Source organism: Podarcis muralis, chromosome 6 (assembly GCF_964188315.1).
Source record: "Podarcis muralis chromosome 6, rPodMur119.hap1.1, whole genome shotgun sequence".
In the NCBI taxonomy this organism is placed as follows: domain Eukaryota; kingdom Metazoa; phylum Chordata; class Lepidosauria; order Squamata; family Lacertidae; genus Podarcis; species Podarcis muralis.
Window position 1 is genome coordinate 24,422,300 of NC_135660.1, and position 24,516 is coordinate 24,446,815.

Sequence of the window (24,516 nt, forward strand, 5' to 3'; positions counted from 1 at the left end):
GTGGGCTCAGTTGCTAAACATTTTACCCCTTGCAATAGATACTGATAGTGTTGCCAAGAAGAAGAAAAACAACAGCAACAACCCAGTGTGGCCTATTCCCCCACTTTCCCTTTTAAATAGAGGTTTGCCCTGCAGGAAGAATCCGCCCAGGAAGCTTTTCAGTGACACTGAGGTAAAGGTTTATTGCTTGCTAATTACTGCAGATCAAACTGCTCTTAAAGGGACAGTTACAGTGGCCAGTTCGAAAGCTGACAAGGGCTAAATGCTGAATGTGCACAACTGCAGCCAGGGATGCTCTGATAATTGAGATGAGCTGCACTTGGTGGGAGAGGGGAGAACGCTTGAGACTAGATAATGAGGCAACTGAGTTCCCAGGGCATGAAATATATAGGCTTAGCCTATCCTAAAACCAATTAGGAAATAAATGCAATGAGACATATTCACCATTCTTCTTTAATGTTGTCAGAATGAGGAATTAAAGAGGCAAAACTATGGCCAGAAAAAGAAACAATATGAAGCTTCAGTCCATGGCTGAGTTAGTATCTATTTTCTAAGCACATTATCTTGGAAAAGGTGCTTCTAAACCCATGTTTGCCCAGAGATTGAAACTCTGAGGGTGGGCACCTGCCGGACAGAATCAGCAAACCCCTCTCGTGACTGCTATTTCTCCCATGCTAATGTCCACCCTCCAGTCATTTCCCCTGTCAGATTGGCTAACTTGAGAATTTTTGAGCCTGGCAGTGGCAAGGAAACATAAAGTCGGTGCAAAGTGAGGGTGAAGTTTGGTGTAATTTGCAGGTGAGAATATGCCGATAGAGGCATTATCTTCCTCCTGTTTATTTTGTCCTGCAAGTATTCCACCCCCACCCACCCCTGCTTCACATTAGTCTTAGGAGTGAAACACCAGATTCCCTTCCTCACATCTAGTTCCACATCAAATATTATGCTTTCTGTTGTTTATGAATCTTGATGAACCAGCAGGTATAAGCAACCTACTACTCTCATGAGACAGTGTGCCAGTGTGATGCCTTGATTCGAATCATAGGAGTCCTACTTTTAGTTCTCCTCCCACTTAACAATTTTTGGTCATTCTACAAGGAAAACATAAATGGAAATATTTTATTGCATGCAAGCAGGTGAGATCAAGCTAGCATTGAACTGGATTAAAAACTGGTTTAGAACAAGGAGCCATCTTACAACACAATTCCAGAAACAGAGAGAAAGAATCAGCAGCACACACTGCAACAGATTTCCAAGGAACACGGAGATCACTCATTGCATTGCCAAGTCCTTCTTGAAATTTTTAGGATTTTGTTATGTTCTCCGAGAAAGGAGAAAATCTAAAAAGAAGAAACAAAAGAGGAGCAAAGTGAGCCAATTGTTTCATTTAGGAGAACATATTTAACATTTTCAGCAAGTTTGTCACAACACAGTGTTTGGCAGAGGACATTTTTGCTGTAAACAACCAAGCGACACATCCGGCTTCACCTGGTTACAGCATAACCTACTTAATAAGCTTCTGTAAGATGAAAAATGGTCTTTCCTTACATTGTATCTTACATACCAAAATCTTGAACCTCCTTACATATTCTTCATAGATTAAAATCAACAACCTGCACCCCTATAGCCACTTCCCTAGGAGTCAGTCCAATTCAATTCAGTGGAACTTACTCCTCAGCAAACATATATGGGGTACATTGTAAAAAGGCAGAAAAGGTGTATATCTTAAAATAGCGACTGCACACCTAACTAAGGTCACCAAAGGTTCAGGCAGAAAGGAATATAAACATAACCTGCAATTATAGTTTACCAGAGATAATCTATAGCAGGGATGTCCAACCAGTCGACCACTATCGGCAGGTTGATCCCCAGGTGATAGTGGTAGATTGTGGTCGATCGCAGGGTCACTTTCTTCCGTGGGGGAAAAAGGGCGTCTGGCCCCGCCCCTCACTCTTCCCTTCATTCGCGCACAACCGCAAAAATGGAAGACGGAGTTATCGCTGCCGAGATTTCTACTTGGTAAGGGCCCCCAAGAAGCGGCTTGCTCCCCTAAAAAAAAGCTCAACAGCTTTGGCCTGCCCCCCCTAGAAAAAGCTCAACAAGTTTGGGGTCCCCCAAAAAATGGGTAGATCACTTCTAGTTTTTTTAAATCCATGAGTAGATCATTGTCTCTTGGGAGCTGGGTGTCCCTAATCTATAGTATAGATTATGGTTATAGTTACAAACATATGCTAATGATGTCAACAAATTAATTTGTATGATTAGTACCGGAAGTTGAACAAAATGCAGTCCCAATGTATTACATCATTCCACCAAGAGGAAGGTCTAATTACCTGTTTCTAACATACATCTTAGTGATGAGCATCCTTTATATGAAACACCTACCGTATTTTTAGCCCTATAGGACGCACTTTTTCCCCTCCAAAAATGAAGGGGAAATGTGTGTGCGTCCTATGGGGCGAATGCAGGCTTCAGGAAGCTCCGCGCAGCCCTCCAGAGCCTGGCGCGACTTTATTTTATTTATTATTTATTTTTTATTCTTTATTCCCCCCCCAAAAAAAACCCCTAGGTGCGTCCTATGGGGCGGTGCGCCCTTTGGGGCGAAAAATACGGTAATTTGTAAAGGGAGATCTCTTTACAGCAAGGGTTACTGAATGATTTTCACATGCGGTTCCCATTTAAACAGTTGCTTCAACTTCATGTCGCAATGTGGCATGAAACAGAAAAGGACTATGGAACTCCTTATCATCAAACAAGGCAAGAAGGATGAACCACAGAATTATTTTATGGATTGTGCTGGATGGATTTATTGAATTGTCAACGTGAGATAACGTCTGATATTAATTGCAGGACAGATATGTCTGCACAACTTTGGACGCTTTAAAGATGCGGAATGAATAGCAAATGAAATGCCCCTTTACTTCTTTGCTCCCATGCTTCCCCATAACACACAAAGCAGAGCTGTCCCATCGCTTTGTGTGCAGAGGGTTCCCACATTAGAAATATCCACATCTCACCATGAAGAAGGACAGGGAGGGGAAGATACAAGGACCACTTCAGATGCTGAAAGTGAATTGCAGGGGGCAAGTGCTCTTCCTTCACCTCCCACCAAGTTTCTGGATATCCAAAGCCGGGTTTCCCTTTTGAAGGTCTGAAACTTGGGCCAGTTGCTGTTCTGCTTTATTTTCAGCTCAAAATGGTTTGCCATTTTACTGCAGCACGGGATAAAACAGGGGGTGCTTCCTCCGACAGCAGTTCAAATATGAATATAAAAAGATGCCTTATACCGCCAGGTCATTGGTTCATTTGGTCAAGTACTATCTACTTGGCGGTCCTCCGGCAGTTTTTTCCAAGGACAACCCAGTGTGGCCTATTCCCCCACTTTCCCTTTGATCCTTTTAACTGCAATGTCAGGGATTGAATCAGGGCCCTTTTGCATGCAAAACTTATGCAGCATCACTGATCTACGGCCCCTCCTGTCTAAATGCTAGCAACAAAGTGAGGACTGTAACTGGACCAGCACTAAATATACTGCATGTGCACAGAGCAAATGATATGTGACTCCACTACAAAATCGTCTTCTTCTTTGGCAAGTAAGATTGTCTTCCATAAACACGGTTTTAACAATGAGTCTGTAAGTGACTGTGGAGGCCAATTCTGGATCCACACGTCCTTCCACAGTGGGGACATTGGTTCCCGGGCGGGAGTTGATCACGGTGTGGATTTGCCAAGTGTGCCTTCCTCTTAGCACGTTTCTCCCTTGCGTTCTGAGTTCGAGTGTCTTCAAAGTCCATGACACCATTGGTAAAGGCTGTTCTCCAACTGGAGCGCTCACAGGCCAGTGTTTCCCAGTTGTCGGTGTTTATACTACTTTTTTTAGATTTGCCTTGAGACAGTCTTTAAACCTCTTTTGTTGACCACCAGCATTATGCTTTCCATTTTTAAGTTCGGAACAGAGTAGTTGCATTGGAAGACAGTCATCAGGCATCCACACAACATGACCAGTCCAACAAAGTTGATGTTGAAGAATCATTGCTTCAACACTGGTGATCTTTGCTTCATCCAGTATACTTATATTAGTTTGCCTGTCTTCCCAAGTGATGTGTAAGATTTTTTGGAAACACCGTTGATGGAATCTTTCGCGAAGTTGGAGATGGCGTTTGTAAGTGGCTATGTTTCACAAGCAAACAGTAAGGTTGGTAGTACAATAGCTTTGTAAACAAGCATTTTGGTTTCCCTGAGAATGTCCCAGTCCTCAAACACTACTGTCATATGCAAAGTACACTTCAGAGAGGGATTAGAGAATGACAAAGTAGCTTGTAATCCCTGATTTGCTCATGAAAACCTTACCAAAACAGGACCAGCTGCTCACCTTCCTAGAATCTCTGTCTTCACAGAAGATGGCTACTCGCATTGTAAGAAGTAGTGCCAAGAATGAATACCTTTTGCACACCCACAAAATGTGATTCTCTTGAATTATTATTTTTTTGAGTGCATATAGGGACATAGGAAGCAGCTGTACTATACCATGTCAGACCTCTCTTCCTTCCACCTCTGGGTTGTCAACCCTAACTGGTACCCACCATCCAGAGTTTGGGATAAGAATCTTCCCTAGCCTTGCCTAGAGACACCAAGGACTGATCAGAGTACAGTATATTTTGCATGCAAAAGCATGATTTTTAATACTGAACCACATCCCCTTTCCCCTAGTCATTATTTTTTTTAAAAAATAAATTTTATACCCCATCTATCTTCTATAGGGCTCGATGAGATGTATAAGCTTCTTTCACCATTTTATCCTCATAACAACCCTGATCAGGCTAAGTGATTGGCCCACGGTGGGCTTCATGACTGAGTGGAATTTGAACCCTGGTCTCTATACCAAGTAGCAATACACACGTCTCTCGTGCTAGAACCATCCTTGCAGAAGGACCATCTTGCTGACATTTCTGCAAATGAAGCCTAGATCTTTCAAGATACAGGAAGGTGGATCATTAAGAAGAGATGGAATTTCCAGGTGAACTGGTTATGGCAGAATAGCTTAGCTGAGGAGGAGGAAAGTTGTTTATTTTTTATTTTTTCATTATCTGTGTGGTATATCACCTATGTGGTAAGACTGTTTTGCCAGTGGCAGAGTACAGTGATACCTTGGTTTAAGAACAGCTTAGTTTATGAATAACTTGGATTAAGAGCGCTGCAAACCTGGAAGTAGGTGTTTTGGTTTGTGAACTTTGCCTTGGAAGCAGAACATGTTCCGCTTCCTGTTTGAGTGTGTTCCATTTGTAAATTGAGTCCCCCGCTGCTATGGGAAAGCACACCTTGGTTTAAGAATGGACTTCCAGAACGGATTAAGTTCGCAAACCAAGATACCACTGTATTCCCCAAACCACTTTCATTTAGCTCTTACTCAACCTCATTGCTGATAACTTATTCCAGAATAATAGTAATTATTATTTAAAGGGAATTTGAGAATTCAGGTTTGTTGAGAATGGATCTAGCCGAATCATTAGTCAGAGCGTGAGACTCTCCTTGAGCTCCTTGAAGATGGGATATAAATGCAATAATACATACATACCTACATCCCAGGTAAGCATGCAAAGGACTGCAACTGCACCTAGGAATATTCCTCATTGAGTTTAGAAAGATTCCTCTCCCCCCAGTCAAGTAAACATGTACAGGACCAGCCTTAATATCAGCTTGGGGAGGAGAATTTGCACAACAGGACCTTGAGAACTCAACAAATTGCTGGCTCAGGCACTCACTTTGGAGAAGATTGTGTGGGTGCAACATGTGCTCTTTATTATTAAGCTTCATTTTATTCTGGGCACTGGAGAATATACCTTGTGGTTTTCTCCCAAGTACAGTCCTTTTCTTGCAGGCTAGGTTTTAATCAAATGGGAAAGCAGCGAGAAGGAAACAGGGCATCAGCAGCAGGCTAAGCTTTCAATACTCCAGCAATTTGAACCATGCCTACAGCTGGGCTAGCTTTTGTCGCTTGAAATTATATGCAACAATATACCTCTGCTCACTTTACTAGCACTTTCCATCCCTTCTGCATAAGAGGGGGACAGTGATTGAGCAGCACTCAGCACCCGAGCAGCCATAAAAATGTATTGTTATTGTTGTTCCTTATGCTGAACGCGTGTTGGGAATGTTGACTGACTGATTAGAGATGAACTGCTGGTTCCAGCGAGGCTGAGCAGAACTGCATTAGCCATGGGAGATAAGCATAATGATCTGCAGAGCTGCCTCAGACCTTTAACTCTGAACTGCAAGCAGAAATTCCAATTGGAATTTGACATTATCTTTGTTCAATAAAGCTTAATTACATATCCAAGAACGCACTCACAGTGCCTTCCATTCACCGGAGGTATACAGAAAATGCCTGTTGCCTTTGTCCATGGAGTTTTCTCGGCAGGGATACTGGAGTGGCTTGCCGGTTCCTGCTCCAGGTGGATCATGTTTGGTCAAAACTCTCCACTATGACCTGTCCATCTTGGGTGGCCCTGCACGGCATAGCTCATAGCTTCTCTGAGTTATTCAAGCCCCTTCGCTGTGGCAAGGCAGTGATCCATGAAGGGGATCAAACCTAGACAGCATCTTAAAAAGCAGAGACATCACCTTGCCAACAAAGGTCCATATAGTTAAAGCCATGGTTTTCCCAGTAGTGATGTATGGAAGTAAGAGCTGGACAATAAAGAAGGCTGATCGCCGAATAATTGATGCTTTTGAATTATGGTGCTGGAGGAGACTCTTGAGAGTCCCATGGACTGCAAGAGATCAAACCTATCCATTCTGAAGGAAATCAGCCCCGAGTGCTCACTGGAAGGACAGATCCTGAAGCTGAGGCTCCAATACTTTGGCCACCTCATGAGAAGAGAAGACTCCCTGGAGAAGACCCTGATGTTGGGAAAGATGGAGGGCACAAGGAGAAGGGGATGACAGAGGACAAGATGGTTGGATAGTGTTTTCGAGGTTACCAGCATGAGTTTGACCAAACTGCGGGAGGTAGTGGAGGACAGGAGTGCCTGGCGTGCTCTGGTCCATGGGGTCACGAAGAGTCGGACACGACTAAACGACTAAACAACAACAATACAGCAAATGCCCCTCGTGAGCATGGAGGGCCGAGGGAGAAAAAACCCAACTGGGTGCCACGATGAACCAGGCAAGTGTATCACCTGAAGTGAAGTGAATTTCACACCTTATGCTGCTTGTTGGCAAAACCCTCCCAAATGCTTAAACAGACGCAAGATGTGTGTGCCATTTGTCCTTGGTTTGAAAGCTCAGGCAAATGCAATGCATTTTATACAACTCTGGGCTGGTTAACACTAGGACCTTCCTGCTAAGGAAATATTGTTGGAATTCTGCCTGGGTCAGAGGAATGTGCCACAGCGTAGGCACCGGCAGATATTCCTTGTCGACCTCCCCGCTGCGCCACTCTGCTGATAAGCAGGCGAGGTCTCGGCGATTCTTCTCAGATATGTGAGAGGAACACACCGTTCTTCCTCTCTCCCCTTTGGTGTCCCCCAGGGAGGGGAAAGAAGCAGACAGAAAACTATTTACATCTTTTATTTTCTGTCTCTCATATCAGTACAGAGAAACATGTCTGCACTCGACAACAGCAAGAAGAAACTCCACCCAAGTACTTCCAGTACAGGTCATATGATACACCCACTGAGCTAACATCCGGTGCTCAGTACAGAATGGACTGCCCCTTTGTTTCCATGGCAACAGTCACAAACATCCTGTCTGGCTTTCCAGCCACAAGCAGCAGACTGAGCTGCTGGAGCCTTTGCTTGCTGCAGCATTGGTGCTTTATGGTAACATACTCCCCCTAAAGTATCAATGCTTGCTGCGAGCAAAGCGTCATCCAGAGAAGAAAACAAACAGTTGTTATACTTACAACATTCCCCTGTTGTTTCAGTTCCACCCTTGGAACTACCCGCCACTGGTTTAACCAATGTACCTCTCTGGTTGTGTGACTTCGCATTACCTTGGTTAACAACTCTCTGTTGTGCCTTTGTCTCTGACTCAGACTCAGACACAGCTTCAATCTGTCCTTGATCGTTTACAACAGCAACATATGCAAGGTTAGCAAACTCCTTTGAATACCTCTTGGGTGGTACACCCTTCGTTGCTCTCTCAGACCTACGTAAGAGTTGCTTCTCTTCTCTGCTTTCTGGTTCAGCCTTTGAACTCTCTGGAGAACCAGTACTAAGCTTAATCAGTGGTTCATCCTTCTCTTCTGAGGGTCTAGTCATTATTTGAGATTTCCTCTCAATGACTGTGACAACTGAGCTGTCTGAGCTATCGCTGTCATCATCAGTACCACTGAACTCAATAAGATCAAACTCATCATCATCAGAATCATCAGAATCCTCTGTGGGAAATGCGTGAACAATCTCTCTCTCCTGTTCAGGAGCACTCTCTAGAAATTTTGTGAGAATCACCTGACCAGATTCAGACAAAATTACTCTATAGAGACCTTTTTCATAACCCACAAAAATGCCTCTGGCATTCTTTATCCCACCTGGAGCTTCTGTTCTCACATGAGACCCGAAAACCTTAAAATAGGCAACAGAAGGTTTTCTATTAAACAGCTTCTCAAAAGGAGAACATCCCAACTCTGTTGAGACTTTTCTCAACCACACGTGAACATAGGACATTAGTGACTCGGCCCAATATTCATGTGGCAAATGTGAACTCAGCAGTTGCGCATGCATCCCCTTTTGCAATTCTTTGTTCACTTTAACACAGACACATTTCTTCCATGCTTCTTCGGAACTAGCAAGTTTGTGTCTTATCCCTTTTCTATCCAGGAACCTCTGGAAATCCTGTAACAGAAAAATTGGCTTGTCATCTGTGAAAAGACAATCAACGTTAGCATCATGCATACTTTTAACCTTGTCACAAAACTCCTGAAACTTTTCTAAAGTTTCTTGCGGTTTCTTCATCACATAAACCCAAGAATAATTAGTGTAACAATCAACACACAAAAGGTAATATTTTGCACCGCCTCTAGATGGTTCTAAAGGACCAATCACATCAGCATACACCCGCTGAAAAGCTCTGTCGACCTTGCTGGTCACCTTCCTGGTGCTCACTCTGGTCAGATCTGCAAGAGAAATTTCGTGAAAATCAGAAGTATTACATTTCATGTAATCACTTTGATCAAAAGTCAACAAATACAGTCCATCTTTCTCTTTGGCAGTAAGAAACAGTTCTCCATCTTTGTAGATCTTGCATCTTTTAGCATCATAGTACAGTTTTAGTCCCTTCTTTGCAATCTGCGAAGCACTCAGCAGACTATATCTCAGTTCTGGAACCAGGTAAACATCGCTTATAGTCAAGTTCAGACTCTCAAGATACACAGTTCCAATTCCGGTCGCTTCCAGTTCTTGACCGTTGGCTTGTTTCACAGTGAAGCTTTGCTTCTTCAACGTCGAAAACAGTTGTCTGTGTGGGCAGAGATGCTTCGTTGCACCCGTGTCGATTACGAAAGCGTTCCCAACATCTGGCGTGGTTCCTTTCGCCATCATAGCCTTTGCAGGTTTCACCTCGCACTTGGTACGGCTTTTGCTTGATGCCTCAGGCTTTGTAGAGCTGTTCTTGGCTCCTTTTGACTGTCGCGGCTTCCTACAGTTCCGCTGTAGATGCCCAGTCTGTCCACAATTATAGCATCTGACGGCGCTCAATGCTACAGCATGCTCTCCAGTAGTATTAGCAGTGGGAAGATTTGAACTCTGTTCTTGCCTCCCCCTGTCCTTCACTTCCAGTGCAGCAAGTCTGTCGTGTTCGTTCAGGACCACCGCACACACTCTCTCCGCGGTCAGGTCTCGAGCCGGTAGGGAACCAAGCTGACTGGCAACGGATTTGTAAGTCCGATTCAGGCTGTTTATCATCATGAAGCAAAACACTTCTTCCTGTAGACGAAAATTGCGTTCCACCATCTGTTGACGCAGAAACTTCATTTCTGTCAGGTGCGCTTGAACATCTCCATCAGGCGCTAATCTCAGATTGGTTAACTTCTCAAAATACAGCAACGCTGAAGAACCGGCATCTCTCTGATGCGTTGTACGCAGCGTATCCCAAACCTCTTGCGCATATTCCAAATGCTGAATATGCACCAATTGATCATCTGAGACGCACAGAATTATAGCAGTCCTAGCCTTCACATTCTGTGACTCCCAAGCACGCGTTGGTGCTGCAGGAATGGGGTTCTCAATCACTCCAAACAGTCTCTGATTCTGCAGCAGGGCCTTCATCTTTACAGACCAAGATGAATAATTGTCATTGGTCAGGAGGGGTGGAGAAGGCAGGCTTGTTTACTTCCTTTGCACCTGGCAGCTCTGACACTGGCTGCGTTGGAAAGTCCCTTCCACCAGTTCGTGAGGACCTAGTCATAACAAAACTTTGTTTTCGCCTCTCTGAGGCATAGACTGACTGTCCAGCCCTCTCGAGTAACTTTCCAGTCCTCCTTCACTGAAGGACGTCGCTTAGCAACAGCGCATATCTCTCCTCGGACAGGAAACCACAAAAATGCTTGGTATGCAGGCCTCTTCTAAGTTGGAGCTGCTTTCCCACACACGCTTTCCGTGAAGCAGAGAATGAATCAATCTGCATTCACACTTTTAAGCCCTTAAAAATCTCATACCTTGGGCATCGGCTTGGCTGTCAGCTTCTTCTGGTCAGCTTCTGGCTGCAGAGGATCAGCCTCTCACAACAGGCTTCCATGGAGCAATGGAGGACAATTCACCAGCCTCTCATGCAGATGGTCGATGAATCGCAAACCATCCGAAGGCTGCCACTGTTGGAATTCTGCCTGGGTCAGAGGAATGTGCCACAGCGTAGGCACCGGCAGATATTCCTTGTCGACCTCCCCGCTGCGCCACTCTGCTGATAAGCAGGCGAGGTCTCGGCGATTCTTCTCAGATATGTGAGAGGAACACACCGTTCTTCCTCTCTCCCCTTTGGTGTCCCCCAGGGAGGGGAAAGAAGCAGACAGAAAACTATTTACATCTTTTATTTTCTGTCTCTCATATCAGTACAGAGAAACATGTCTGCACTCGACAACAGCAAGAAGAAACTCCACCCAAGTACTTCCAGTACAGGTCATATGATACACCCACTGAGCTAACATCCGGTGCTCAGTACAGAATGGACTGCCCCTTTGTTTCCATGGCAACAGTCACAAACATCCTGTCTGGCTTTCCAGCCACAAGCAGCAGACTGAGCTGCTGGAGCCTTTGCTTGCTGCAGCATTGGTGCTTTATGGTAACACAAAGGTAGCACAAGGAGAAAGGTAGCACAAGGAGAAGGGGATGACAGAGGACAAGATGGTTGGATAGTGTTTTCGAGGTTACCAGCATGAGTTTGACCAAACTGCGGGAGGTAGTGGAGGACAGGAGTGCCTGGCGTGCTCTGGTCCATGGGGTCACGAAGAGTCGGACACGACTAAACGACTAAACAACAACAATACAGCAAATGCCCCTCGTGAGCATGGAGGGCCGAGGGAGAAAAAACCCAACTGGGTGCCACGATGAACCAGGCAAGTGTATCACCTGAAGTGAAGTGAATTTCACACCTTATGCTGCTTGTTGGCAAAACCCTCCCAAATGCTTAAACAGACGCAAGATGTGTGTGCCATTTGTCCTTGGTTTGAAAGCTCAGGCAAATGCAATGCATTTTATACAACTCTGGGCTGGTTAACACTAGGACCTTCCTGCTAAGGAAATATTTTGGTGCCACTTCATAAATAACCTCCCTCCCTCCCTCTGCATCAGGGAAGAGGAAACTGGTGATCTCCAGAAGTTGCGCTTCAAACTCCCATAGTGCCTGACCATGGGCTATGCTGGCTGGAGCAGATGCGAGTCCAACACCACCTCAAGGGCCACAGGTTCTCCCTCCCTGTTCTACATGGTTCCCCATCTACTGAAACTTGGTTTACTTTAATCAAGATTATATCTTCTACTAAGGAGATAAGAGGAGCCATATGGGAAGACATCTTTTTTTAAAAAAACGTCCTTGCTCTAGAATTTTGGAGGCTCCTTAAAGGAACCCAGAGCAGGCATCTTTAAGACAAGAGACTGGAATATGGGAAGCTGTCTTGCACCAAGCTACATTATTGCTCCATCAAGTTCAGTACCATCTACATTGATCTGGAGAGGCTCTACAGGTTTCCAAACAGGGGTCTTTTCCAGCCTAACCTAGAGTTGCAAACTGACTTTTTGTATGCAAATTGAGAATTTCCTCATGCTACCCACTTCCTGGGTACTCTATATGTGAGAAGCACTGCTGCTGGGATAGATGGCCAGCCTCTTCACTCTCTAGAATGGTTCCTACGCTTTGTTGTTGTTTAGTCGTTTAGTCGTGTCCGACTCTTCGTGACCCCATGGACCAGAGCACGCCAGGCACTCCTGTCTTCCACCGCCTCCCGCAGTTTGGTCAGGCTCATGTTTGTAGCTTCGAGAACAGTATCCAACCATCTCATCCTCTGTCGTCCCCTTCTCCTTGTGCCCTCCATCTTTCCCAACATCAGGGTCTTTTCCAGGGAGTCTTCTCTTCTCATGAGGTGGCCAAAGTACTGGAGCCTCAACTTCACGATCTGTCCTTCCAGTGAGCACCCAGGTCTGATTTCCTTAAGAATGGATGCGTTTGATCTTCTTGCAGTCCATGGGACTCTCAAGAGTCTCCCCCAGCACCATAATTCAAAAGCATCAATTCTTCGGCGATCAGCCTTCTTTATGGTCCAGCTCTCACTTCCTACGCTTTACCGTTATACAATAACCCTGTTAGTCAGGTAGAGAGATCGTGACTGGCGCAAGATCACCAGCGTGCCTCATGGTGAGTAAGGATTAGAATCCATGTCTGCCCATGCAACCTCAAACCAGCCCTCAAGGGTATGGCTCTCTTTGCCCTCTTTCACAGGATTATTATTTGGGGATTTGAACCTGAGACATCCCTACCATCAAAATCAAGAATCATATCTTGGGGCCAACATGCTTCTCTTGTTCCATGTTCAGGGAAGTTTTTAATGTGTGACATTTTAATGTATTCTTAATCTTTGTTGGAAGCCACCCAGAGTGGCTGGGGAAACCCAGCCAGATGGGCGGGGTACAAATAAAGTATTATTATTATTATTATTATTATTATTATTATTATTATTATTATTATTATTATTGGGACGCGGGTGGCGCTGTGGGTAAAACCTCAGCGCCTAGGGCTTGCCGATCGCATGGTCGGCGGTTCGAATCCCCGCGGCGGGGTGAGCTCCCGTCTTTAGGTCCCAGCTCCTGCCCACCTAGCAGTTTGAAAGCACCCTTAAGTGCAAGTAGATAAATAGGTACTGCTTTATAGCGGGAAGGTAAATGGCATTTCCGTGTGCTGCGCTGGTGCCGGCTCGCCAGAGCAGCTTTGTCACGCTGGCCACGTGACCCGGAAGTGTCTCCGGACAGCACTGGCCCCCGGCCTCTTAAGTGAGATGGGCGCACAACCCTAGAGTCGGACACGACTGGCCCGTACGGGCAGGGGTACCTTTACCTTTACTACTACTATTATTAGTATTATTTTCAGTTTTGTTGATGGGCTCCTCAAAATAATGAGATTTGAAAATGATAAATGTGAAAGCGATTTTATAACTTTTTTTTTTTACTTCCAGGCCTACTGCCTATATGTTTTTCTGTGAGGTCTCAAAACCTGTTTTTAGAAAGAAAGAAAGAAAGAAAGAAAGAAAGAAAGAAAGAAAGAAAGAAAGAAAGAAACCCTAAGAATGTTGCTTTCTAGCAAGAGCTGATAGGCCATGAGTAGGTATCTAGGCTAAGGCAGAAGGAGAGTAGAGACATATGACTTGTCACTGTTAACAGTGTGTTCTGAATTATCATGGTTCCTACAAAAAATACTGCTCAGCGACAAGGTTCAAAGAAACGGGAGATTTCCTCTAGCGATGGCATTGTTCAACTATGTATTGCGAAATGAATGTTGACAGAGCCTCCGCTTTATTTTCAATACTTCTGCCGTTCTGTTGACATCAGCAAGGTTTCTGGGAGAGAAACCGACAACAGAATTTGACCCTAACAAAACAACTCCACTTGGAAGGCACACAATCCTGCTCCGATGCCTCCCATTTAAAATAACAACGTATCAAATATCTGAATGGATAAATTTGTGCGCCAGTTTCTCCTCTTTTCCAGCAGAAGGTATTTAGTGCCACCACCAGCTACAACCTATTTCCCTAATTAAAATGGGTGTTTTAGTTAGCGCCTATGAAGCGCTCTGCAGTGTGTGCATCCTGCCAAACGACGGTTCATATATTAGCTAATGTACTTTGCTCAATGGCAATCATAGTAATAAGGTTCTGAATTCTTATTACCTCCATATGTACTTACTATGGACAATTGCTCATAACAAAAGGTGAGCTGCGTCTTACTCATCGACATCACAAGTTAGATGACCTGCAAAGTTATCACTTCAGAATGCAGGGTGGGGAACGTAACACAGTGTGTGATTTAAGTGCATTTTGTAAGCCAGAGTAACGTTAGCCTTAACTTTCAATTCAGTGGGAATTAAAGAATAGTGTTTTATGTAGACCTTTTAATAAGCAAGATGCTTTGGCCTGTATCGTATTTTCAAAACCTTACAATTTCGTCGAGAGACTGCAAATGGGTGCTCTACACTACCCCCAGTAGAAGGTGGATGGATGGGTGGGTCTCAATTAAGGGAATCCTTTCTTGTTAGATGATGCATACAGGGAACAAGGGTCTATTTACATCTATGACATGCCTGAATATGCATTCTCAGCAGGGCGAGAGAGCAAAAAGTACACTTTCAGCATAGGTACCCACCAGCCACCATCGAACACTTCAAGAGAAACGAGTCGTTTGGTTTAATTTGCTTGTATTAGTGTGATTGTTTGTTACAGTCTTTTGCTTGAACTCCAATACAGTATATCTAGATTCTGTTTTCCATGTCTGAACATCAACTCAAATCCCATCCATGTCTGATTTAAAGAAGAAGGGGACAGGGGCACAATAATTATATTGTAATGATATACCAAGGGACACAGGTGGCGCTGTGGGTTAAACCACAGAGCCTAGGACTTGCCGATCAGAAGGTCGGCGGTTCGAATCCCCGCGACGGAGTGGGAAGGTAAACGGCATTTCCGTGTGCTGCTCTGGTTTGCCAGAAGCGGCTTAGTCATGCTGGCCACATGACCCGGAAGCTGTACGCTGGCTCCCTCGGCCAATAAAGCGAGATGAGCGCCGCAACCCCAGAGTTGGCCACGACTGGACCTAATGGTCAGGGGTACCTTTACCTTTTTTAATGATATACCAGAATGAATAGCATGCATATTCAGGACCCAATTCTATGCTTCAAGTTTGAACCCTACTTTGATGCCTTCACATACTTTTAAGGGAGTCGGGAAAGCTTTGACACACATACTGGCCAGATTTAAATGTAACAAAACGAACCATTCGCCATTATGAGCATGAGCAGCCTCGAGTTCATACATTCTTCCCTCTCCTTCTCCTGTGCGTGTAAGAATAAGTCTAGAAGCCGGTTTGTGGCAAACCATCACTTCTTGTTCAAACAAAAGGAGAAACCACGGTTTGCCACAAAGCCAGGAATGGGAACTTCTAAGCTATTCCGTTCATGTGCAGGAAAAGTGGAGGAAAAGGTGCATGAGATCAAGGCTGCTCACGCTCATAAAACAAACTATGGTTTGCCATTACATTTATAGCCGCTATAAAGCAAAATCTCCTTGGGTTTTGAGAAATAAAACTTGGGAACTGTGTGCATCTGTTTTCTGAGATAAAAGATTAAAAACACGTTGGGTGATATCCAACTAAATCATGCACAGAGGAGACCTATTCCGACTATGACTAACTCTTGATATCACTCACTCTAATGTGATATCTGAAGCAAAGCTTCTTAAACATTCCAATTTAATATTTTTGTATCAGGTTTGGTGCAAGTCAGATGATTTCTTCCCCCAGGTTTTGCTTCCAGTCCTAGCGTAATAACCCTTAATTATGAAATTAGATGTGAGGAGACATCCTGAAGAGCATTAAAATACTGTCACTCTTAATTCTTACATGGAATTACAACCACAACAAAGCAAAATCTTCCCAAGTTAAGCATAAACAACTACAGTCACTTGAAGCTGTTTCAACCACCGTAGTTCTATAAACCACTTGTGGTAAAGAATAGATAGGAAACAGGAAACACAATGTGGTTTAGAAAGAAGTATTTAAAAGCATCACCACAACTCACACAGGAAATAATGAGGAAAAAATTGAAAGTATGTTGGCTTAAAGGCAGGGGTGAGAAACCTCAAGACCACGGGCCAAATCAGCTCTTCCAAATGTCTTCTGGCTCCTTGGAAATTTTACTATCCCCATTAATTTGGTATCACCATGTCATCCGTCAGTTTCTAACCTATCTCCATGGGCCATGTTCCTCAAGGGTGGGGTTTCAAAGTGATCTGGAAGGCTTGACTTAAGGGGGAGACTTATAGTGGTAAAAAGCAGGGAGTCAAACTATTTTTAAAACTTGATTCAATTCTGGCTCAGGTTCATCAGCATTTCTAAACTCTGTGATTCTGTCCTGTGTAATTGTTTGGCACCAGTTCTCTCTCTCTCTCTCTCTCTCTCTCTCTCTCTCTCACACACACACACACACACACACACACACACGAAACTATATAATTGCAGTGTGACTCTTATAACATGACTACAGGGATATTTAATGCAGGAAAATGGTTGCTTTCTTCCCTAAACACATACATCCATACCAGAACTTTATGAAGTTCACTCTCCAAACATGCTTTTTACATTGACTTCCATCCCAGAAATATATATTATTTTTAGCTTACTTCGGGCATCTTTTATTTGTTGGCTTCTGTAATGCTATTATAGTTCCAATCACCCTACCTATTCTCAGAAACGTACAGAAAAGCAATTAAAACGGGGCGGGGGGGGAAGAGAGCTTTACCTAGCACAACTGGAGACAAGACAGAAGCTTTAAAAACTATACATTGTTGGACGCATAACACTGTTATGTGAGGGCCTACGGGATTGAAATGCTTACACAGAAAAAGGGACCCACTTCTCTGAATGCTTTCTCATGATCCTGTATTTACCTCACAGAACTACAATTCCCAGCACCCTTAACAAACTACAGCTCCCAGGATTCTTTTTTAGAGAAGGGACGTATTTTAAATGTATAGTGTGGCTCTCCCCCTCCTGGCCTCTTTCCCTATTATTAGTCAAAAGCAATAAATATGGTGTGTACACAGCCTTACTGTTTGCCCTCATACACCAGGTCAAAGCATATGCAAGATACAGGAGAACTATAATCCCCAAACTCTTATTTTTGCTCCTCCTCCTCCAGTTTAGCCTGCCTGCCTAACGTTAGAGAAGAGAAAGGCCCTATTCAACCCCCTCAAAAGGATCCTTCGGACTATTGGTGAAGCACTTATTTTGAACTGGTTACTAGGTTTTATTCTGGGGGGCTCGGCTCCAAGCTCAAGTTCAAAGCAACTCAACCAGTTCCGCGCCAGCTAAATGAAAAGGAGCAGAGTGGGAAGAGACAGCCATCTGAACTGCTGTGTTTGAGTTGACCTCCACAGTTGGCAGAATGACTACAGAGAAAGAGAACCAAGTGTTGCCAAAAGACCCCTGAAAATTCAAGGTTGGCCCTGCTACTGGAACGAATTCCACTCGGCGCCACTATTTTTTTAGTCAGTGGCCAATTCACATATTCTTTAGTTCCAGGGCCTGTAGAGACACATCCCACTTACCAGGGCTGGCCCAAGACATTTTGGTACCTGAGGCAAACCACAAAACGGCAACCTTCCCCCACCAGGGAAAAAGGGGTGAATGAAGATCTACAATGGGTTATTAATTCCTTGGCGGCCAGATCTGCTACACCTGTGGATCTTGCTGCTGGAGGCAAGGAGCACGCCTTGGCTCAGGCGGGGGAGCAGCCCTGCCATTCATACCGCTGACCCCCACTGGGGATGCACAGGGTCTTTTGGATATGATCTGGCAGAGACCTGTAAGGGTTACGAATGTTGCACTGAAAGAAGGGAATCAGAAGTACAGGTTGCTTCTGTTTCTAGAAGCTCCACAACTGGGAAATGTATGAACTGGCTTTAAGCCTCAAGGGCATTTTGAAACAAAGCTCTCCAGAGAGAAAACTGCTGCTGGAAATAAACAAGCACAGGACAGGCTCCTGTTCTTGGCTACCCAGAGCAAAGGAATAGAAGCTTCTTTTTTTGACCATTACTTTGTGTGTCTTTGGGTGGGACAGAGCGTGCATTTAAGGAAGCACTGAGATGCATAAGTCATCATTCTTGCATGTGAATCCATGTGTGCAAAGAAAAAAACATGAAACCGTCGAAACTGAGCACAGATTTGCATGGTTGTTATTTTCTGTTAGCCTTGCTGGGCAATTTAAAATTGGCAACGATGTTTCTTTATCTAAAAGTTTCCCTAACCCTGGCTTAAAGGCACCATATCATTAAATCGAAAGCAGTAACCAAAACAACTCAAAAGAGTGTGGAATTTCCTGCATTCCTTTGTGTTAAGAGTCTCTGTATCAGTTGATAGAATCTATGGTTCTCTTTCAAACGAAATACTTTTTAAAGAAAAAAGAAAGAAAGAAAGATCAGTTTGAAAAACCCACACAGTGCCCTTCCAGAGTTAGAACACATGTGTAAAATTCAAGTTTGCAGAAATGTATCTTGCACCGATTCAAGTTTGCTTTTGAGCATCAATGACATTTTGAACATAGCTCATTGCACTGAACAGAGTTTTGGCACCATCACAAAAACTACTTTGGGGGAAGTGCTCCTTTATCCTTTTCTCTCTCACTGTAGGCAAACACTTCTGTGCATTCTCTTCAAGGCCTGGCTTTCATTCTCCCTGAATTAGGTTACTTGAACAGCACATTTGCAAAAGCATGCTTTTATTTAAAGGCACTGTGGAAATTTTTTTTTACAAAGACTTTAATACATGGTCAGGAATTAAAACACCACAATTCCAAGTTGTTGTTTTTAAATGTACCCTAAATTACAACACAGCTACTATAAATGTATCTTTGGCATGGCCATGATTTAAAATTATGTTAATCTACTCTTGAAACATGTTTCCAAAAGTACCGCTCAAATAACTGTGTCAACATTAGAAAGAAATCCTGAGGCACTGGCACCGATCCTGCCTCTTCCCCTACTCCTTCCATTTTTCTGCAGGATAGGCTCACATCACATTTTTAATGAATAATGCTTTACTTGGTTTTGCTCTCTGTGTGTGGTTGTCTTCACTCTCACCCGTTCCATTTTAGGTGACTCCTTGTTCAGGATTATAAATATCCTCATGGACTCCACAGGTCTGTGCATGAAATTCTGGGTCTCCCTCGGTTCTGCTTGTAGGTGGGATAGGACCTCTTGTCAATTCTGCTGCAGGGAACAGCACTGTGCCTGCAGCTCCTGCCTCTGTCTGTCACCCTCTATCAGGGTGGATGGGGGGAGGCAGACAGATATATTGCTGTCATGCCAGCTACACTTCAGGAGACAAGAGGATGAGTGAGACCCTTTCCAGCTGGCCTGTTGTGACCATTTGTCCCTAGCTTTGAGGGGTTTTTTTGTCCTGATGAAAAAGATATAAATGACTATCATTCGATCCAGTTGATTATGGATATGGGACCCAGAGACCACAGGGCTCAACCGAGACTGCTTTATCCCAAGTCAAAGTAGATCCACCTAGATCAGGCTTCCTCAACCTCAGCCCTCCAGATGTTTCTGGCCTACAACTCCAATGATCCCTAGCTAGCAGGACCAGTGGTCAAGGATGATGGGAATTATTCTCTCAAAACATCTGGAGGACCACGGTTGAGGAAGCCTGACCTAGATCAGCCACTCTCCAGAGGTTCATACATATTTCCCGGCCCAATCAAGAGACACTAGGGACCAGAAGCCTTCTTTCCCCCCATCTTCTCTCTCCCCCCCCTCCCAGCACTGTGAGCGCCTGTGCAAAAAGAGGTGATGCAAGGAATGGGAGGCCCACACACCCCTCCCACGTCAAAATCTGGAGCCCTGCAGGTTACACATCCTCTGGAACATGAGTGACTTGCATGGCACATGGCAGAATGAGGGTGTATAAAGGGCTCAATGATTTTCCATAGTGCTCCTTTGCGCTGCTTGTGTGCATGCCCTGATGAGCTTTTGGGACTCATCTGGGGGTAACGCAATGGTGCGTTTGACTTTGGCACTAGTAGCAGTCTGCCTTCACCTGCTCCATCCTCTGCCATTTCCCTCTGCTTGAACGTGAGAGCGCTGCTGAACAGCCACATTAACTTGTTCAGCAGTGAGGGCGAAAACAAAAGGGTTGTGAATCCCCAAGTGTTTGTGTTGGATCATAGGCATCTAAGTTTAATAAAGGGGTGGAAAACCCTGGGCCCAGAAGGACATTCCCACCCCACCCCAAACCATGCCTACTTGCCCCACACCTGACTTATGTGTAGGGCAGGTAAAAACAGGGCTCCAAATAAAGGGTTGGGAGCTCAAAGTCAGCTCCTAATTGCTCCTTTGCAAGTGGGGCTCACTGGCAGCCCTGATCAGCTGACTGGCGGTGACAGCGAGCCCCAATCTGATCAACTGCACCGGGCATGCCTTCAAAGGGGATTGCCTGGATTTAAGCCATGGCTGCAAACAGGCATTCTTCCTTTGCCAGCAGCCTGGCAGTCTATGGAGGGAAAATTTCTACTTGCAGGTATGTTTTGAATGCAAGCTACACTTGCAGACTGACTTCCAAAGGGCTTGCTGTGAGAGTACTGACTGGCAAAGGAACCACACTGGTGTGTCTGAGAAAACTACATAGGTGGCTTAAGCATCACTTCCTGTTTTGCTGCAGGATTGTAGAGCTTAGACATTTTTTAAACAGGACAGAAAGATGTCTTTTTGAGAGGGATAATTTCTAGGACTAGTGAAAGCAGCAAGTGAAGCATCATCTATGTAAATGGTTCTCTTCATGTGCCGCGTACCTTTGTTGGAGCTGTGCATTAATCCATAAACTAACAATACGAGATATCAGTTATCAATTGGTTAAATCTCAGTTGGGACATATTTATCCTTGGTTGCCATAGGTCAGGGGCAGTTTGAGGCTGCCCTTTATTGTTATCATCTGGGCACATCTGTGTACATGCACCATGCTGCAAACAGTAGATCTGAAGCGGGGCAAGTTGCTCAGTTTTAATGTGATCTACTAAACACTTATAACGGGACGCGGGTGGCGCTGTGGTCTAAACCACAGAGCCTAGGGCTTGTCGATCAGAAGGTCGGCGGTTCGAAGCCCTGTGACGGGGTAAGGTCCCATTGCTCAGTCCCTGCTCCTGCCAACCTAGCATTTTGAAAGCACACCAAAAAGTGCAAGTAGATAAATAGGTACCGCTCCGGTGGGAAGGTAAACAGCGTTTCTGTGCGCTGCTTTGGTTCAGCCAGAAGCGGCGTAGTCATGCTGGCCACATGACCCGGAAGCTGCACTCCAGCTCCCTCGGCCAATAGAACGAGATGAGCACCGCAACCCCAGTCGGTCACAACTGGACCTAATGGTCAGGGGTCCCTTTACCTTTACCTTAACACTTATATGGATGGGAACAGGGTAGCCTGATGGCCATTTTCGGATGCAGCATGTTCTCGGGGTTGCTGTCTCTTTTTTGTTTTCTCCCACTTTCTAGCCTCTTGGTTTGGAAGGCAAGGATTTTTTTAAAAAAAACAAGTAACAAAATTCAGCTTTAAAATTCTGCTGTTATGATGAGAAATTGCATAGAACACACCGAAGACGCTCATTTACAAGCAGGTGGCTTACTACATGTAAATGCACTAATTGCACAATACTTGAAACAGATTTGTGAGATGCTGAGGAGGCAGTTTAAGACATTTTGATGCTTCAAGCAAAACAACCAAGTGAGCAGCCTCACATGGTGGCAAAAATAAATGAATGAATGAAAGGATACCCTTTCATGGGTGCTGCCTGGAGTGAATTACCTCACATTGCCTAATAGTAGGATCAATCTAGAGATAGTACATAACTTTTAAAAATGAGGCAACAATATTCCAGGTTAGCTGGAAAACACACCCAATAAAGTTAACCTTACTTCCAGGAATGTGTGTGTGTAGGGCGGCTGGCTGCAGTTACTCAGCGATGAATGAAATATCTCTGCACATATTCAAAGGGTGCCTCACCTTATTATTCACATATTCAAGGGCATGTGAACTGCCACTGAATAGAACTCATTTCTGCGCAGAGATGTGTATGATTGCACTGAAAAACCAGGTTGGTTTCTGCTGTCACTTCAGCACTGTGATGGGAAAAGATTTAATAAGGAAGGTTCTCCCTTCTTGGCAATTCTCGAAGTTGCAGCCTGTGGAGGTTTGGGGACCAGTAACCAACATGTCAAATGGAACCTCTGCATGTCACAATGCTGGTTTAAATAGTATATGGAGTCCACAACACACATCATTTCGATAAAGAGCTGAGGCTTGAAAGAACTCCTGTTAATTCCAATGGGCCTGACTGCCAAACAAGTACCACAGCATTAAAAGAGCAATCCAATTACAGTGGTACCTCAGGTTACAGACGCTTCAGGTTACGAGTTTTCGGGTTGCGCACCGTGCTGAACCTGGAAGTTCTGGAACGGGTTACTTCCGGGTTTCGGTGCTCGCGCATGCGTAGAAGCGCTAAATCATGCTTTGCACATGTGTAGAAGTGCCGAACTGCAACCCGCGCATGCGCAGATGTGGCGCTGCGGGTTGCGAACGTGCCTCCTGCACGGATCACGTTTGCAACCCGAGGTTCCACTGTAGTCTATAAAGCAGCCTGCTCAAGTTTCATTGAGGGCTATGGTCTTCTCTGGGATTACCTGAGAGTAGTCACTTGTGGGACTGCTCTGAAGAAAAATTGAGCCCAAGTGCAACAAAAAGTGACACACCCACACCCACGTTTTTTCTGTGAGGAAGCGGGAAAAGAAAGTTATAATTTACTCTCAGGGAATTCAATGGATGCTCCTTTTCAAATGCAGGCACATAACAAAAACTGCATAAATTTAAGTCTTACAAACATCCAGAATTCTGGGCTGGTTCTTATACAGACCAAAAAGTTTAACCTGCAGCAGAAGTGATAAAATTACATGTGCCAAGCCTCTGCTCTCCTCCCATCTAAGAGGTGCTGAAGGGAAGTAAGCAAACACTCAAAACTTATTAAGCCTGCAACCTTTTCTCTTTTATTACAGTATGGTCAGATAAACATCTGGTGATCCCAGCCAAGAATATGACAGAGGCTCCAATTTACAAACTACTTACTCTTGCAGCCATCTCCTTGAAATCTCTCAGAGATGAATCTAGATTCAGTGCCCAAGGCAGGAAACCCTAGATGCTCTTGCTTGGAAGGAATTTTTTTTTATTGAAATTAACTGAACTGAGTAGACATGTTTGGGATTTGCAGTGAAGGGCCGGGATCCTGACCTGAATTTCAACTCTTCACTAAAACCAGTTAAAGCTAGGGCATCAGCCTGCAGGGCAACTAACTTAGCAACCGGTGCGGGGAATTCTTGTTCCACATATAAGCTTGTAGCAAGGCCAGGGAGAAACACCTTCTTTCTGCAAGACTCTAGGCAGCAGGATCCTTAGCAGGGCTGCAACCCTAACCACACATATTTGGGAGTAAGCCCATTAACTCCACAAACCTACTTCCCAGTAGACCGTGGTTAGGACTGCACTGTGTCACTAAACTTGAAAGAACTCCCAAGAAAACACGTGCAGCATCTCAGCCTGGGTACCAGTCGCATGTGAACCACCAGAAATAACGATTCACACGTCTTTGCCCCCTTCCCGCACCTCTCCTCTACCCCAACACCTACATTGCAGGCGGAAAAGCCAACAGGTGAAGCTTCACTCGCCTCCGCCGCTGCATCGCCACGCAGGGAACAGCTGCAAAGCGTTGACTTTTGACTTGCCCCATCTTTTTAAAGAAAGAAAAAACTTAACGAAGCTTCAGCAGAGCGCAAAAGTGGGATGGGGACGCCTAGCATTTCTCACCTCTCTTCCCCTCCCTCCTGCCCACACCCCCGCGGGCCCCCGCACATACCCTTGCTCTGCAGCTGCCACGACGCCTCGCCCCGCCTGAGCCCACCAGAGCAGCCACGGCGAAGAAGAAGAAGGCGCCAGCTGGTGTCCAGCAGCCCCCGCGAAGGAGAACAGCAGCAGCAGCAGCAGAGCGGCCCCCTCCTCCCCCTCGTGCTTGGGCCTCAGCACGCGGCAGCGCAGCGTATCCCTCCGCCGGGAGGACCCACAATGCCAATAGGCGGCGGCGGCAGCGGAGGGATCCTGCCGCGAAGAGAAGCGTCCGCGGCATTGAGCGAGCGGTGGAGGAGGCGGCGGCAGCGGCCACCCGCACTCTTTGGCTTGCCCTTCCCCCTCCTCCTCCTCCCTCTCGACGCCTCCACACGCGCCGTTCGTCGCTG

At 45.1% G+C, this 24,516-nt stretch overlaps 1 protein-coding gene across 3 annotated transcripts; it reads right to left on the bottom strand.

The window, feature by feature from the left end:
• Positions 1-1,105: 1,105 nt before the first annotated feature.
• Positions 1,106-24,411, bottom strand: LOC144327962 (uncharacterized). 3 transcript variants are annotated; one of them, XR_013393142.1, is made up of 3 exons: positions 24,141-24,293; positions 22,241-22,419; positions 1,106-1,340 (listed from the first exon to the last, which is right to left on the bottom strand). XR_013393142.1 is itself a non-coding variant. In XM_077929882.1 (3 exons), the coding sequence occupies exons 1-3, from the start codon at positions 24,405-24,407 to the stop codon at positions 1,304-1,306; spliced, it is 405 nt and encodes a 134-aa protein (XP_077786008.1). In that variant the 5' UTR covers positions 24,408-24,411; the 3' UTR covers positions 1,106-1,303. The 3 variants fall into 3 exon arrangements, 1 of the variants encoding a protein (XP_077786008.1); XM_077929882.1 differs by lacking the exon at positions 22,241-22,419 and adding an exon at positions 23,914-24,014 and having other exon boundaries at positions 24,141-24,411; XR_013393141.1 differs by lacking the exon at positions 22,241-22,419.
• Between the last annotated feature and the right edge of the window lie 105 nt (positions 24,412-24,516).